At 39.0% G+C, this 16,110-nt stretch overlaps 1 protein-coding gene across 1 annotated transcript in view; it reads right to left on the bottom strand.

The window, feature by feature from the left end:
• LOC109908395 (mucin-5AC-like) overlaps positions 1 to 16,110 on the bottom strand; it is a 34,186-nt gene that overhangs the window by 11,104 nt on the left and 6,972 nt on the right. Inside the window, exons 22-67 of the mRNA XM_031793197.1 lie at positions 15,824 to 15,984; positions 15,524 to 15,588; positions 15,194 to 15,375; positions 14,775 to 14,935; positions 14,475 to 14,539; positions 14,145 to 14,326; positions 13,726 to 13,886; positions 13,426 to 13,490; positions 13,096 to 13,277; positions 12,677 to 12,837; positions 12,377 to 12,441; positions 12,047 to 12,228; positions 11,629 to 11,789; positions 11,329 to 11,393; positions 10,999 to 11,180; positions 10,582 to 10,742; positions 10,282 to 10,346; positions 9,952 to 10,133; positions 9,535 to 9,695; positions 9,235 to 9,299; positions 8,905 to 9,086; positions 8,488 to 8,648; positions 8,188 to 8,252; positions 7,858 to 8,039; positions 7,440 to 7,600; positions 7,140 to 7,204; positions 6,810 to 6,991; positions 6,392 to 6,552; positions 6,092 to 6,156; positions 5,762 to 5,943; positions 5,343 to 5,503; positions 5,043 to 5,107; positions 4,713 to 4,894; positions 4,294 to 4,454; positions 3,994 to 4,058; positions 3,664 to 3,845; positions 3,245 to 3,405; positions 2,945 to 3,009; positions 2,616 to 2,797; positions 2,197 to 2,357; positions 1,897 to 1,961; positions 1,567 to 1,748; positions 1,148 to 1,308; positions 848 to 912; positions 518 to 699; positions 100 to 260 (exon numbers count right to left, since the gene is read on the bottom strand). Of these exons, the coding sequence (XP_031649057.1) occupies positions 100 to 260; positions 518 to 699; positions 848 to 912; positions 1,148 to 1,308; positions 1,567 to 1,748; positions 1,897 to 1,961; positions 2,197 to 2,357; positions 2,616 to 2,797; positions 2,945 to 3,009; positions 3,245 to 3,405; positions 3,664 to 3,845; positions 3,994 to 4,058; positions 4,294 to 4,454; positions 4,713 to 4,894; positions 5,043 to 5,107; positions 5,343 to 5,503; positions 5,762 to 5,943; positions 6,092 to 6,156; positions 6,392 to 6,552; positions 6,810 to 6,991; positions 7,140 to 7,204; positions 7,440 to 7,600; positions 7,858 to 8,039; positions 8,188 to 8,252; positions 8,488 to 8,648; positions 8,905 to 9,086; positions 9,235 to 9,299; positions 9,535 to 9,695; positions 9,952 to 10,133; positions 10,282 to 10,346; positions 10,582 to 10,742; positions 10,999 to 11,180; positions 11,329 to 11,393; positions 11,629 to 11,789; positions 12,047 to 12,228; positions 12,377 to 12,441; positions 12,677 to 12,837; positions 13,096 to 13,277; positions 13,426 to 13,490; positions 13,726 to 13,886; positions 14,145 to 14,326; positions 14,475 to 14,539; positions 14,775 to 14,935; positions 15,194 to 15,375; positions 15,524 to 15,588; positions 15,824 to 15,984 (6,281 nt within the window). The remainder of the gene's footprint in view (positions 1 to 99; positions 261 to 517; positions 700 to 847; positions 913 to 1,147; positions 1,309 to 1,566; positions 1,749 to 1,896; positions 1,962 to 2,196; positions 2,358 to 2,615; positions 2,798 to 2,944; positions 3,010 to 3,244; positions 3,406 to 3,663; positions 3,846 to 3,993; positions 4,059 to 4,293; positions 4,455 to 4,712; positions 4,895 to 5,042; positions 5,108 to 5,342; positions 5,504 to 5,761; positions 5,944 to 6,091; positions 6,157 to 6,391; positions 6,553 to 6,809; positions 6,992 to 7,139; positions 7,205 to 7,439; positions 7,601 to 7,857; positions 8,040 to 8,187; positions 8,253 to 8,487; positions 8,649 to 8,904; positions 9,087 to 9,234; positions 9,300 to 9,534; positions 9,696 to 9,951; positions 10,134 to 10,281; positions 10,347 to 10,581; positions 10,743 to 10,998; positions 11,181 to 11,328; positions 11,394 to 11,628; positions 11,790 to 12,046; positions 12,229 to 12,376; positions 12,442 to 12,676; positions 12,838 to 13,095; positions 13,278 to 13,425; positions 13,491 to 13,725; positions 13,887 to 14,144; positions 14,327 to 14,474; positions 14,540 to 14,774; positions 14,936 to 15,193; positions 15,376 to 15,523; positions 15,589 to 15,823; positions 15,985 to 16,110) is intronic.

Below are 16,110 nucleotides of genomic sequence, written 5' to 3'. Positions count from 1 at the left end.
TTAAGCCTAAAGTCATTGTCACTTGAACCTTAGGTAAAGTCAATAACCACATCAACATAGACACAAATGAATGGTCATATCTGGATTTCGAGGACTTACAATTGTAGTAATGGTTACTGATAGTGTTTTGAATTCTGTGCTTTGAGGGTCAGTCAAGGCTGGTACAAAAGCTTGCTGCAAGGTGACTTGTAATTCCACCACTGGAGGAGGTGCCGTTGTTATGGCAGTTGTAGCAGGAACAGTTGTTGTAGCAGGGGCATCTGAAATTAATAAAACATTACACTCTTTTAGAATTTGAAAGGTGCTCCAAATGCAACGTGTGCTTAAACTGTACTGGGATGTACTAGTGTGTACAACTTGATAACGTGGGATGTTGGAGGGAGGACAGTGAAATGTTGCTGATGTAGCCGCAATTGGTTGATCAATTCCGCAACGTGATTTAACTTCAAAGGTTCTACAACTGAACATTACATGTCAATGGATATTTTTGGAGCACCTATTGATTGGGTTTGCTTACTTATCACAGTGATGGAGTTCAGATCCAAAGATAAGTTGAAGTTAGAGTTTGGATTGGTCACAGCCTCTTTCAATGTTTCAACAATGTCACTGCCCTTGGGGATAGGTACTGTGGAGGTCGCATTGAACTCCAGTTCCAAATCCACCTCTGTGTTAGGATCCTGACCGTGACGAGGCACAGGTCTGCAGAGGGTCAAAAGGTTCATAGGTCAGGGTCAAGTCAAAAGGTGACTGAAAAAGTAAAGTTGTGCTAAAAATAAGGCTTTTTAGGATCTAAAGACTTTATTGTCTAAATTAAAGAAAATGGTTTAAAAGTAGAATACAATATTACCTGAATTGAGTAACAGTCGTCTGAACGAAACTAAGCCCATATCTTTGTCGGAAGATTGTGTCACACTGTAAGGAGTAGGGGAGAGAAGAGTCAACTTTAATAGACTATCAAATAGTATGATAGATTTTACAAACATAATATATATAACATTATTAGGCCTATATATTTTAACAATCCCTTATTCCCGTAGCTCACCGATCATTAAGCCTAAAGTCATTGTCACTTGAACCTTAGGTAAAGTCAATAACCACATCAACATAGACACAAATGAATGGTCATATCTGGATTTCAAGGACTTACAATTGTAGTAATGGTTACTGATAGTGTTTTGAATTCTGTGCTTTGAGGGTCAGTCAAGGCTGGTACAAAAGCTTGCTGCAAGGTGACTTGTAATTCCACCACTGGAGGAGGTGCCGTTGTTATGGCAGTTGTAGCAGGAACAGTTGTTGTAGCAGGGGCATCTGAAATTAATAAAACATTACACTCTTTTAGAATTTGAAAGGTGCTCCAAATGCAACGTGTGCTTAAACTGTACTGGCAATGTACTATTGTGTACAACTTGATAACGTGGGATGTTGGAGGGAGGACAGTGAAATGTTGCTGATGTAGCCGCAATTGGTTGATCAATTCCGCAACGTGATTTAACTTCAAAGGTTCTACAACTGAACATTACATGTCAATGGATATTTTTGGAGCACCTATTGATTGGGTTTGCTTACTTATCACAGTGATGGAGTTCAGATCCAAAGATAAGTTGAAGTTAGAGTTTGGATTGGTCACAGCCTCTTTCAATGTTTCAACAATGTCACTGCCCTTGGGGATAGGTACTGTGGAGGTCGCATTGAACTCCAGTTCCAAATCCACCTCTGTGTTAGGATCCTGACCGAGACGAGGCACAGGTCTGCAGAGGGTCAAAAAGTTCATAGGTCAGGGTCAAGTCAAAAGGTGACTGAAAAAGTAAAGTTGTGCTAAAAATAAGGCTTTTTAGGATCTAAAGACTTTATTGTCTAAATTAAAGAAAATGGTTTAAAAGTAGAAAACAATATTACCTGAATTGAGTAACAGTCGTCTGAACGAAACTAAGCCCATATCTTTGTCGGAAGATTGTGTCACACTGTAAGGAGTAGGGGAGAGAAGAGTCAACTTTAATAGACTATCAAATAGTATGATAGATTTTACAAACATAATATATATAACATTATTAGGCCTATATATTTTAACAATCCCTTATTCCCGTAGCTCACCGATCATTAAGCCTAAAGTCATTGTCACTTGAACCTTAGGTAAAGTCAATAACCACATCAACATAGACACAAATGAATGGTCATATCTGGATTTCGAGGACTTACAATTGTAGTAATGGTTACTGATAGTGTTTTGAATTCTGTGCTTTGAGGGTCAGTCAAGGCTGGTACAAAAGCTTGCTGCAAGGTGACTTGTAATTCCACCACTGGAGGAGGTGCCGTTGTTATGGCAGTTGTAGCAGGAACAGTTGTTGTAGCAGGGGCATCTGAAATTAATAAAACATTACACTCTTTTAGAATTTGAAAGGTGCTCCAAATGCAACGTGTGCTTAAACTGTACTGGGATGTACTATGTGTGTACAACTTGATAACGTGGGATGTTGGAGGGAGGACAGTGAAATGTTGCTGATGTAGCCGCAATTGGTTGATCAATTCCGCAACGTGATTTAACTTCAAAGGTTCTACAACTGAACATTACATGTCAATGGATATTTTTGGAGCACCTATTGATTGGGTTTGCTTACTTATCACAGTGATGGAGTTCAGATCCAAAGATAAGTTGAAGTTAGAGTTTGGATTGGTCACAGCCTCTTTCAATGTTTCAACAATGTCACTGCCCTTGGGGATAGGTACTGTGGAGGTCGCATTGAACTCCAGTTCCAAATCCACCTCTGTGTTAGGATCCTGACCGAGACGAGGCACAGGTCTGCAGAGGGTCAAAAGTTCATAGGTCAGGGTCAAGTCAAAAGGTGACTGAAAAAGTAAAGTTGTGCTAAAAATAAGGCTTTTTAGGTTCTAAAGACTTTATTGTCTAAATTAAAGAAAATGGTTTAAAAGTAGAATACAATATTACCTGAATTGAGTAACAGTCGTCTGAACGAAACTAAGCCCATATCTTTGTCGGAAGATTGTGTCACACTGTAATTAGTAGGGGAGAGAAGAGTCAACTTTAATAGACTATCAAATAGTATGATAGATTTTACAAACATAATATATATAACATTATTAGGCCTATATATTTTAACAATCCCTTATTCCCATAGCTCACCGATCATTAAGCCTAAAGTCATTGTCACTTGAACCTTAGGTAAAGTCAATAACCACATCAACATAGACACAAATGAATGGTCATATCTGGATTTCGAGGACTTACAATTGTAGTAATGGTTACTGATAGTGTTTTGAATTCTGTGCTTTGAGGGTCAGTCAAGGCTGGTACAAAAGCTTGCTGCAAGGTGACTTGTAATTCCACCACTGGAGGAGGTGCCGTTGTTATGGCAGTTGTAGCAGGAACAGTTGTTGTAGCAGGGGCATCTGAAATTAATAAAACATTACACTCTTTTAGAATTTGAAAGGTGCTCCAAATGCAACGTGTGCTTAAACTGTACTGGCAATGTACTATTGTGTACAACTTGATAACGTGGGATGTTGGAGGGAGGACAGTGAAATGTTGCTGATGTAGCCGCAATTGGTTGATCAATTCCGCAACGTGATTTAACTTCAAAGGTTCTACAACTGAACATTACATGTCAATGGATATTTTTGGAGCACCTATTGATTGGGTTTGCTTACTTATCACAGTGATGGAGTTCAGATCCAAAGATAAGTTGAAGTTAGAGTTTGGATTGGTCACAGCCTCTTTCAATGTTTCAACAATGTCACTGCCCTTGGGGATAGGTACTGTGGAGGTCGCATTGAACTCCAGTTCCAAATCCACCTCTGTGTTAGGATCCTGACCGAGACGAGGCACAGGTCTGCAGAGGGTCAAAAAGTTCATAGGTCAGGGTCAAGTCAAAAGGTGACTGAAAAAGTAAAGTTGTGCTAAAAATAAGGCTTTTTAGGATCTAAAGACTTTATTGTCTAAATTAAAGAAAATGGTTTAAAAGTAGAAAACAATATTACCTGAATTGAGTAACAGTCGTCTGAACGAAACTAAGCCCATATCTTTGTCGGAAGATTGTGTCACACTGTAAGGAGTAGGGGAGAGAAGAGTCAACTTTAATAGACTATCAAATAGTATGATAGATTTTACAAACATAATATATATAACATTATTAGGCCTATATATTTTAACAATCCCTTATTCCCGTAGCTCACCGATCATTAAGCCTAAAGTCATTGTCACTTGAACCTTAGGTAAAGTCAATAACCACATCAACATAGACACAAATGAATGGTCATATCTGGATTTCGAGGACTTACAATTGTAGTAATGGTTACTGATAGTGTTTTGAATTCTGTGCTTTGAGGGTCAGTCAAGGCTGGTACAAAAGCTTGCTGCAAGGTGACTTGTAATTCCACCACTGGAGGAGGTGCCGTTGTTATGGCAGTTGTAGCAGGAACAGTTGTTGTAGCAGGGGCATCTGAAATTAATAAAACATTACACTCTTTTAGAATTTGAAAGGTGCTCCAAATGCAACGTGTGCTTAAACTGTACTGGCAATGTACTATTGTGTACAACTTGATAACGTGGGATGTTGGAGGGAGGACAGTGAAATGTTGCTGATGTAGCCGCAATTGGTTGATCAATTCCGCAACGTGATTTAACTTCAAAGGTTCTACAACTGAACATTACATGTCAATGGATATTTTTGGAGCACCTATTGATTGGGTTTGCTTACTTATCACAGTGATGGAGTTCAGATCCAAAGATAAGTTGAAGTTAGAGTTTGGATTGGTCACAGCCTCTTTCAATGTTTCAACAATGTCACTGCCCTTGGGGATAGGTACTGTGGAGGTCGCATTGAACTCCAGTTCCAAATCCACCTCTGTGTTAGGATCCTGACCGAGACGAGGCACAGGTCTGCAGAGGGTCAAAAAGTTCATAGGTCAGGGTCAAGTCAAAAGGTGACTGAAAAAGTAAAGTTGTGCTAAAAATAAGGCTTTTTAGGTTCTAAAGACTTTATTGTCTAAATTAAAGAAAATGGTTTAAAAGTAGAATACAATATTACCTGAATTGAGTAACAGTCGTCTGAACGAAACTAAGCCCATATCTTTGTCGGAAGATTGTGTCACACTGTAATTAGTAGGGGAGAGAAGAGTCAACTTTAATAGACTATCAAATAGTATGATAGATTTTACAAACATAATATATATAACATTATTAGGCCTATATATTTTAACAATCCCTTATTCCCGTAGCTCACCGATCATTAAGCCTAAAGTCATTGTCACTTGAACCTTAGGTAAAGTCAATAACCACATCAACATAGACACAAATGAATGGTCATATCTGGATTTCGAGGACTTACAATTGTAGTAATGGTTACTGATAGTGTTTTGAATTCTGTGCTTTGAGGGTCAGTCAAGGCTGGTACAAAAGCTTGCTGCAAGGTGACTTGTAATTCCACCACTGGAGGAGGTGCCGTTGTTATGGCAGTTGTAGCAGGAACAGTTGTTGTAGCAGGGGCATCTGAAATTAATAAAACATTACACTCTTTTAGAATTTGAAAGGTGCTCCAAATGCAACGTGTGCTTAAACTGTACTGGCAATGTACTATTGTGTACAACTTGATAACGTGGGATGTTGGAGGGAGGACAGTGAAATGTTGCTGATGTAGCCGCAATTGGTTGATCAATTCCGCAACGTGATTTAACTTCAAAGGTTCTACAACTGAACATTACATGTCAATGGATATTTTTGGAGCACCTATTGATTGGGTTTGCTTACTTATCACAGTGATGGAGTTCAGATCCAAAGATAAGTTGAAGTTAGAGTTTGGATTGGTCACAGCCTCTTTCAATGTTTCAACAATGTCACTGCCCTTGGGGATAGGTACTGTGGAGGTCGCATTGAACTCCAGTTCCAAATCCACCTCTGTGTTAGGATCCTGACCGAGACGAGGCACAGGTCTGCAGAGGGTCAAAAAGTTCATAGGTCAGGGTCAAGTCAAAAGGTGACTGAAAAAGTAAAGTTGTGCTAAAAATAAGGCTTTTTAGGTTCTAAAGACTTTATTGTCTAAATTAAAGAAAATGGTTTAAAAGTAGAATACAATATTACCTGAATTGAGTAACAGTCGTCTGAACGAAACTAAGCCCATATCTTTGTCGGAAGATTGTGTCACACTGTAAGGAGTAGGGGAGAGAAGAGTCAACTTTAATAGACTATCAAATAGTATGATAGATTTTACAAACATAATATATATAACATTATTAGGCCTATATATTTTAACAATCCCTTATTCCCGTAGCTCACCGATCATTAAGCCTAAAGTCATTGTCACTTGAACCTTAGGTAAAGTCAATAACCACATCAACATAGACACAAATGAATGGTCATATCTGGATTTCGAGGACTTACAATTGTAGTAATGGTTACTGATAGTGTTTTGAATTCTGTGCTTTGAGGGTCAGTCAAGGCTGGTACAAAAGCTTGCTGCAAGGTGACTTGTAATTCCACCACTGGAGGAGGTGCCGTTGTTATGGCAGTTGTAGCAGGAACAGTTGTTGTAGCAGGGGCATCTGAAATTAATAAAACATTACACTCTTTTAGAATTTGAAAGGTGCTCCAAATGCAACGTGTGCTTAAACTGTACTGGCATGTACTAGTGTGTACAACTTGATAACGTGGGATGTTGGAGGGAGGACAGTGAAATGTTGCTGATGTAGCCGCAATTGGTTGATCAATTCCGCAACGTGATTTAACTTCAAAGGTTCTACAACTGAACATTACATGTCAATGGATATTTTTGGAGCACCTATTGATTGGGTTTGCTTACTTATCACAGTGATGGAGTTCAGATCCAAAGATAAGTTGAAGTTAGAGTTTGGATTGGTCACAGCCTCTTTCAATGTTTCAACAATGTCACTGCCCTTGGGGATAGGTACTGTGGAGGTCGCATTGAACTCCAGTTCCAAATCCACCTCTGTGTTAGGATCCTGACCGAGACGAGGCACAGGTCTGCAGAGGGTCAAAAAGTTCATAGGTCAGGGTCAAGTCAAAAGGTGACTGAAAAAGTAAAGTTGTGCTAAAAATAAGGCTTTTTAGGTTCTAAAGACTTTATTGTCTAAATTAAAGAAAATGGTTTAAAAGTAGAATACAATATTACCTGAATTGAGTAACAGTCGTCTGAACGAAACTAAGCCCATATCTTTGTCGGAAGATTGTGTCACACTGTAATGAGTAGGGGAGAGAAGAGTCAACTTTAATAGACTATCAAATAGTATGATAGATTTTACAAACATAATATATATAACATTATTAGGCCTATATATTTTAACAATCCCTTATTCCCGTAGCTCACCGATCATTAAGCCTAAAGTCATTGTCACTTGAACCTTAGGTAAAGTCAATAACCACATCAACATAGACACAAATGAATGGTCATATCTGGATTTCGAGGACTTACAATTGTAGTAATGGTTACTGATAGTGTTTTGAATTCTGTGCTTTGAGGGTCAGTCAAGGCTGGTACAAAAGCTTGCTGCAAGGTGACTTGTAATTCCACCACTGGAGGAGGTGCCGTTGTTATGGCAGTTGTAGCAGGAACAGTTGTTGTAGCAGGGGCATCTGAAATTAATAAAACATTACACTCTTTTAGAATTTGAAAGGTGCTCCAAATGCAACGTGTGCTTAAACTGTACTGGGATGTACTAGTGTGTACAACTTGATAACGTGGGATGTTGGAGGGAGGACAGTGAAATGTTGCTGATGTAGCCGCAATTGGTTGATCAATTCCGCAACGTGATTTAACTTCAAAGGTTCTACAACTGAACATTACATGTCAATGGATATTTTTGGAGCACCTATTGATTGGGTTTGCTTACTTATCACAGTGATGGAGTTCAGATCCAAAGATAAGTTGAAGTTAGAGTTTGGATTGGTCACAGCCTCTTTCAATGTTTCAACAATGTCACTGCCCTTGGGGATAGGTACTGTGGAGGTCGCATTGAACTCCAGTTCCAAATCCACCTCTGTGTTAGGATCCTGACCGAGACGAGGCACAGGTCTGCAGAGGGTCAAAAAGTTCATAGGTCAGGGTCAAGTCAAAAGGTGACTGAAAAAGTAAAGTTGTGCTAAAAATAAGGCTTTTTAGGTTCTAAAGACTTTATTGTCTAAATTAAAGAAAATGGTTTAAAAGTAGAATACAATATTACCTGAATTGAGTAACAGTCGTCTGAACGAAACTAAGCCCATATCTTTGTCGGAAGATTGTGTCACACTGTAAGGAGTAGGGGAGAGAAGAGTCAACTTTAATAGACTATCAAATAGTATGATAGATTTTACAAACATAATATATATAACATTATTAGGCCTATATATTTTAACAATCCCTTATTCCCGTAGCTCACCGATCATTAAGCCTAAAGTCATTGTCACTTGAACCTTAGGTAAAGTCAATAACCACATCAACATAGACACAAATGAATGGTCATATCTGGATTTCGAGGACTTACAATTGTAGTAATGGTTACTGATAGTGTTTTGAATTCTGTGCTTTGAGGGTCAGTCAAGGCTGGTACAAAAGCTTGCTGCAAGGTGACTTGTAATTCCACCACTGGAGGAGGTGCCGTTGTTATGGCAGTTGTAGCAGGAACAGTTGTTGTAGCAGGGGCATCTGAAATTAATAAAACATTACACTCTTTTAGAATTTGAAAGGTGCTCCAAATGCAACGTGTGCTTAAACTGTACTGGATGTACTAGTGTGTACAACTTGATAACGTGGGATGTTGGAGGGAGGACAGTGAAATGTTGCTGATGTAGCCGCAATTGGTTGATCAATTCCGCAACGTGATTTAACTTCAAAGGTTCTACAACTGAACATTACATGTCAATGGATATTTTTGGAGCACCTATTGATTGGGTTTGCTTACTTATCACAGTGATGGAGTTCAGATCCAAAGATAAGTTGAAGTTAGAGTTTGGATTGGTCACAGCCTCTTTCAATGTTTCAACAATGTCACTGCCCTTGGGGATAGGTACTGTGGAGGTCGCATTGAACTCCAGTTCCAAATCCACCTCTGTGTTAGGATCCTGACCGAGACGAGGCACAGGTCTGCAGAGGGTCAAAAAGTTCATAGGTCAGGGTCAAGTCAAAAGGTGACTGAAAAAGTAAAGTTGTGCTAAAAATAAGGCTTTTTAGGTTCTAAAGACTTTATTGTCTAAATTAAAGAAAATGGTTTAAAAGTAGAATACAATATTACCTGAATTGAGTAACAGTCGTCTGAACGAAACTAAGCCCATATCTTTGTCGGAAGATTGTGTCACACTGTAAGGAGTAGGGGAGAGAAGAGTCAACTTTAATAGACTATCAAATAGTATGAGAGATTTTACAAACATAATATATATAACATTATTAGGCCTATATATTTTAACAATCCCTTATTCCCGTAGCTCACCGATCATTAAGCCTAAAGTCATTGTCACTTGAACCTTAGGTAAAGTCAATAACCACATCAACATAGACACAAATGAATGGTCATATCTGGATTTCGAGGACTTACAATTGTAGTAATGGTTACTGATAGTGTTTTGAATTCTGTGCTTTGAGGGTCAGTCAAGGCTGGTACAAAAGCTTGCTGCAAGGTGACTTGTAATTCCACCACTGGAGGAGGTGCCGTTGTTATGGCAGTTGTAGCAGGAACAGTTGTTGTAGCAGGGGCATCTGAAATTAATAAAACATTACACTCTTTTAGAATTTGAAAGGTGCTCCAAATGCAACGTGTGCTTAAACTGTACTGGATGTACTAGTGTGTACAACTTGATAACGTGGGATGTTGGAGGGAGGACAGTGAAATGTTGCTGATGTAGCCGCAATTGGTTGATCAATTCCGCAACGTGATTTAACTTCAAAGGTTCTACAACTGAACATTACATGTCAATGGATATTTTTGGAGCACCTATTGATTGGGTTTGCTTACTTATCACAGTGATGGAGTTCAGATCCAAAGATAAGTTGAAGTTAGAGTTTGGATTGGTCACAGCCTCTTTCAATGTTTCAACAATGTCACTGCCCTTGGGGATAGGTACTGTGGAGGTCGCATTGAACTCCAGTTCCAAATCCACCTCTGTGTTAGGATCCTGACCGAGACGAGGCACAGGTCTGCAGAGGGTCAAAAAGTTCATAGGTCAGGGTCAAGTCAAAAGGTGACTGAAAAAGTAAAGTTGTGCTAAAAATAAGGCTTTTTAGGTTCTAAAGACTTTATTGTCTAAATTAAAGAAAATGGTTTAAAAGTAGAATACAATATTACCTGAATTGAGTAACAGTCGTCTGAACGAAACTAAGCCCATATCTTTGTCGGAAGATTGTGTCACACTGTAAGGAGTAGGGGAGAGAAGAGTCAACTTTAATAGACTATCAAATAGTATGAGAGATTTTACAAACATAATATATATAACATTATTAGGCCTATATATTTTAACAATCCCTTATTCCCGTAGCTCACCGATCATTAAGCCTAAAGTCATTGTCACTTGAACCTTAGGTAAAGTCAATAACCACATCAACATAGACACAAATGAATGGTCATATCTGGATTTCGAGGACTTACAATTGTAGTAATGGTTACTGATAGTGTTTTGAATTCTGTGCTTTGAGGGTCAGTCAAGGCTGGTACAAAAGCTTGCTGCAAGGTGACTTGTAATTCCACCACTGGAGGAGGTGCCGTTGTTATGGCAGTTGTAGCAGGAACAGTTGTTGTAGCAGGGGCATCTGAAATTAATAAAACATTACACTCTTTTAGAATTTGAAAGGTGCTCCAAATGCAACGTGTGCTTAAACTGTACTGGATGTACTAGTGTGTACAACTTGATAACGTGGGATGTTGGAGGGAGGACAGTGAAATGTTGCTGATGTAGCCGCAATTGGTTGATCAATTCCGCAACGTGATTTAACTTCAAAGGTTCTACAACTGAACATTACATGTCAATGGATATTTTTGGAGCACCTATTGATTGGGTTTGCTTACTTATCACAGTGATGGAGTTCAGATCCAAAGATAAGTTGAAGTTAGAGTTTGGATTGGTCACAGCCTCTTTCAATGTTTCAACAATGTCACTGCCCTTGGGGATAGGTACTGTGGAGGTCGCATTGAACTCCAGTTCCAAATCCACCTCTGTGTTAGGATCCTGACCGAGACGAGGCACAGGTCTGCAGAGGGTCAAAAAGTTCATAGGTCAGGGTCAAGTCAAAAGGTGACTGAAAAAGTAAAGTTGTGCTAAAAATAAGGCTTTTTAGGTTCTAAAGACTTTATTGTCTAAATTAAAGAAAATGGTTTAAAAGTAGAATACAATATTACCTGAATTGAGTAACAGTCGTCTGAACGAAACTAAGCCCATATCTTTGTCGGAAGATTGTGTCACACTGTAAGGAGTAGGGGAGAGAAGAGTCAACTTTAATAGACTATCAAATAGTATGAGAGATTTTACAAACATAATATATATAACATTATTAGGCCTATATATTTTAACAATCCCTTATTCCCGTAGCTCACCGATCATTAAGCCTAAAGTCATTGTCACTTGAACCTTAGGTAAAGTCAATAACCACATCAACATAGACACAAATGAATGGTCATATCTGGATTTCGAGGACTTACAATTGTAGTAATGGTTACTGATAGTGTTTTGAATTCTGTGCTTTGAGGGTCAGTCAAGGCTGGTACAAAAGCTTGCTGCAAGGTGACTTGTAATTCCACCACTGGAGGAGGTGCCGTTGTTATGGCAGTTGTAGCAGGAACAGTTGTTGTAGCAGGGGCATCTGAAATTAATAAAACATTACACTCTTTTAGAATTTGAAAGGTGCTCCAAATGCAACGTGTGCTTAAACTGTACTGGGATGTACTAGTGTGTACAACTTGATAACGTGGGATGTTGGAGGGAGGACAGTGAAATGTTGCTGATGTAGCCGCAATTGGTTGATCAATTCCGCAACGTGATTTAACTTCAAAGGTTCTACAACTGAACATTACATGTCAATGGATATTTTTGGAGCACCTATTGATTGGGTTTGCTTACTTATCACAGTGATGGAGTTCAGATCCAAAGATAAGTTGAAGTTAGAGTTTGGATTGGTCACAGCCTCTTTCAATGTTTCAACAATGTCACTGCCCTTGGGGATAGGTACTGTGGAGGTCGCATTGAACTCCAGTTCCAAATCCACCTCTGTGTTAGGATCCTGACCGAGACGAGGCACAGGTCTGCAGAGGGTCAAAAAGTTCATAGGTCAGGGTCAAGTCAAAAGGTGACTGAAAAAGTAAAGTTGTGCTAAAAATAAGGCTTTTTAGGTTCTAAAGACTTTATTGTCTAAATTAAAGAAAATGGTTTAAAAGTAGAATACAATATTACCTGAATTGAGTAACAGTCGTCTGAACGAAACTAAGCCCATATCTTTGTCGGAAGATTGTGTCACACTGTAAGGAGTAGGGGAGAGAAGAGTCAACTTTAATAGACTATCAAATAGTATGAGAGATTTTACAAACATAATATATATAACATTATTAGGCCTATATATTTTAACAATCCCTTATTCCCGTAGCTCACCGATCATTAAGCCTAAAGTCATTGTCACTTGAACCTTAGGTAAAGTCAATAACCACATCAACATAGACACAAATGAATGGTCATATCTGGATTTCGAGGACTTACAATTGTAGTAATGGTTACTGATAGTGTTTTGAATTCTGTGCTTTGAGGGTCAGTCAAGGCTGGTACAAAAGCTTGCTGCAAGGTGACTTGTAATTCCACCACTGGAGGAGGTGCCGTTGTTATGGCAGTTGTAGCAGGAACAGTTGTTGTAGCAGGGGCATCTGAAATTAATAAAACATTACACTCTTTTAGAATTTGAAAGGTGCTCCAAATGCAACGTGTGCTTAAACTGTACTGGGATGTACTAGTGTGTACAACTTGATAACGTGGGATGTTGGAGGGAGGACAGTGAAATGTTGCTGATGTAGCCGCAATTGGTTGATCAATTCCGCAACGTGATTTAACTTCAAAGGTTCTACAACTGAACATTACATTGTCAATGGATATTTTTGGAGCACCTATTGATTGGGTTTGCTTACTTATCACAGTGATGGAGTTCAGATCCAAAGATAAGTTGAAGTTAGAGTTTGGATTGGTCACAGCCTCTTTCAATGTTTCAACAATGTCACTGCCCTTGGGGATAGGTACTGTGGAGGTCGCATTGAACTCCAGTTCCAAATCCACCTCTGTGTTAGGATCCTGACCGAGACGAGGCACAGGTCTGCAGAGGGTCAAAAAGTTCATAGGTCAGGGTCAAGTCAAAAGGTGACTGAAAAAGTAAAGTTGTGCTAAAAATAAGGCTTTTTAGGTTCTAAAGACTTTATTGTCTAAATGAAAGAAAATGGTTTAAAAGTAGAATACAATATTACCTGAATTGAGTAACAGTCGTCTGAACGAAACTAAGCCCATATCTTTGTCGGAAGATTGTGTCACACTGTAAGGAGTAGGGGAGAGAAGAGTCAACTTTAATAGACTATCAAATAGTATGAGAGATTTTACAAACATAATATATATAACATTATTAGGCCTATATATTTTAACAATCCCTTATTCCCGTAGCTCACCGATCATTAAGCCTAAAGTCATTGTCACTTGAACCTTAGGTAAAGTCAATAACCACATCAACATAGACACAAATGAATGGTCATATCTGGATTTCGAGGACTTACAATTGTAGTAATGGTTACTGATAGTGTTTTGAATTCTGTGCTTTGAGGGTCAGTCAAGGCTGGTACAAAAGCTTGCTGCAAGGTGACTTGTAATTCCACCACTGGAGGAGGTGCCGTTGTTATGGCAGTTGTAGCAGGAACAGTTGTTGTAGCAGGGGCATCTGAAATTAATAAAACATTACACTCTTTTAGAATTTGAAAGGTGCTCCAAATGCAACGTGTGCTTAAACTGTACTGGTGATGTACTAGTGTGTACAACTTGATAACGTGGGATGTTGGAGGGAGGACAGTGAAATGTTGCTGATGTAGCCGCAATTGGTTGATCAATTCCGCAACGTGATTTAACTTCAAAGGTTCTACAACTGAACATTACATGTCAATGGATATTTTTGGAGCACCTATTGATTGGGTTTGCTTACTTATCACAGTGATGGAGTTCAGATCCAAAGATAAGTTGAAGTTAGAGTTTGGATTGGTCACAGCCTCTTTCAATGTTTCAACAATGTCACTGCCCTTGGGGATAGGTACTGTGGAGGTCGCATTGAACTCCAGTTCCAAATCCACCTCTGTGTTAGGATCCTGACCGAGACGAGGCACAGGTCTGCAGAGGGTCAAAAAGTTCATAGGTCAGGGTCAAGTCAAAAGGTGACTGAAAAAGTAAAGTTGTGCTAAAAATAAGGCTTTTTAGGTTCTAAAGACTTTATTGTCTAAATGAAAGAAAATGGTTTAAAAGTAGAATACAATATTACCTGAATTGAGTAACAGTCGTCTGAACGAAACTAAGCCCATATCTTTGTCGGAAGATTGTGTCACACTGTAAGGAGTAGGGGAGAGAAGAGTCAACTTTAATAGACTCTCAAATAGTATGAGAGATTTTACAAACATAATATATATAACATTATTAGGCCTATATATTTTAACAATCCCTTATTCCCGTAGCTCACCGATCATTAAGCCTAAAGTCATTGTCACTTGAACCTTAGGTAAAGTCAATAACCACATCAACATAGACACAAATGAATGGTCATATCTGGATTTCGAGGACTTACAATTGTAGTAATGGTTACTGATAGTGTTTTGAATTCTGTGCTTTGAGGGTCAGTCAAGGCTGGTACAAAAGCTTGCTGCAAGGTGACTTGTAATTCCACCACTGGAGGAGGTGCCGTTGTTATGGCAGTTGTAGCAGGAACAGTTGTTGTAGCAGGGGCATCTGAAATTAATAAAACATTACACTCTTTTAGAATTTGAAAGGTGCTCCAAATGCAACGTGTGCTTAAACTGTACTGGTGATGTACTAGTGTGTACAACTTGATAACGTGGGATGTTGGAGGGAGGACAGTGAAATGTTGCTGATGTAGCCGCAATTGGTTGATCAATTCCGCAACGTGATTTAACTTCAAAGGTTCTACAACTGAACATTACTTGTCAATGGATATTTTTGGAGCACCTATTGATTGGGTTTGCTTACTTATCACAGTGATGGAGTTCAGATCCAAAGATAAGTTGAAGTTAGAGTTTGGATTGGTCACAGCCTCTTTCAATGTTTCAACAATGTCACTGCCCTTGGGGATAGGTACTGTGGAGGTCGCATTGAACTCCAGTTCCAAATCCACCTCTGTGTTAGGATCCTGACCGAGACGAGGCACAGGTCTGCAGAGGGTCAAAAAGTTCATAGGTCAGGGTCAAGTCAAAAGGTGACTGAAAAAGTAAAGTTGTGCTAAAAATAAGGCTTTTTAGGTTCTAAAGACTTTATTGTCTAAATGAAAGAAAATGGTTTAAAAGTAGAATACAATATTACCTGAATTGAGTAACAGTCGTCTGAACGAAACTAAGCCCATATCTTTGTCGGAAGATTGTGTCACACTGTAAGGAGTAGGGGAGAGAAGAGTCAACTTTAATAGACTCTCAAATAGTATGAGAGATTTTACAAACATAATATATATAACATTATTAGGCCTATATATTTTAACAATCCCTTATTCCCGTAGCTCACCGATCATTAAGCCTAAAGTCATTGTCACTTGAACCTTAGGTAAAGTCAATAACCACATCAACATAGACACAAATGAATGGTCATATCTGGATTTCGAGGACTTACAATTGTAGTAATGGTTACTGATAGTGTTTTGAATTCTGTGCTTTGAGGGTCAGTCAAGGCTGGTACAAAAGCTTGCTGCAAGGTGACTTGTAATTCCACCACTGGAGGAGGTGCCGTTGTTATGGCAGTTGTAGCAGGAACAGTTGTTGTAGCAGGGGCATCTGAAATTAATAAAACATTACACTCTTTTAGAATTTGAAAGGTGCTCCAAATGCAACGTGTGCTAAAACTGTACTGGTGATGTACTCGTGTGTACAACTTGATAACGTGGGATGTTGGAGGGAGGA

Source organism: Oncorhynchus kisutch, linkage group LG17 (genome assembly GCF_002021735.2).
Source record: "Oncorhynchus kisutch isolate 150728-3 linkage group LG17, Okis_V2, whole genome shotgun sequence".
Lineage (NCBI taxonomy): Eukaryota > Metazoa > Chordata > Actinopteri > Salmoniformes > Salmonidae > Oncorhynchus > Oncorhynchus kisutch.
Note: the sequence above shows the minus strand (reverse complement) of the source record. Positions and strands in the feature narration are given on the sequence as shown.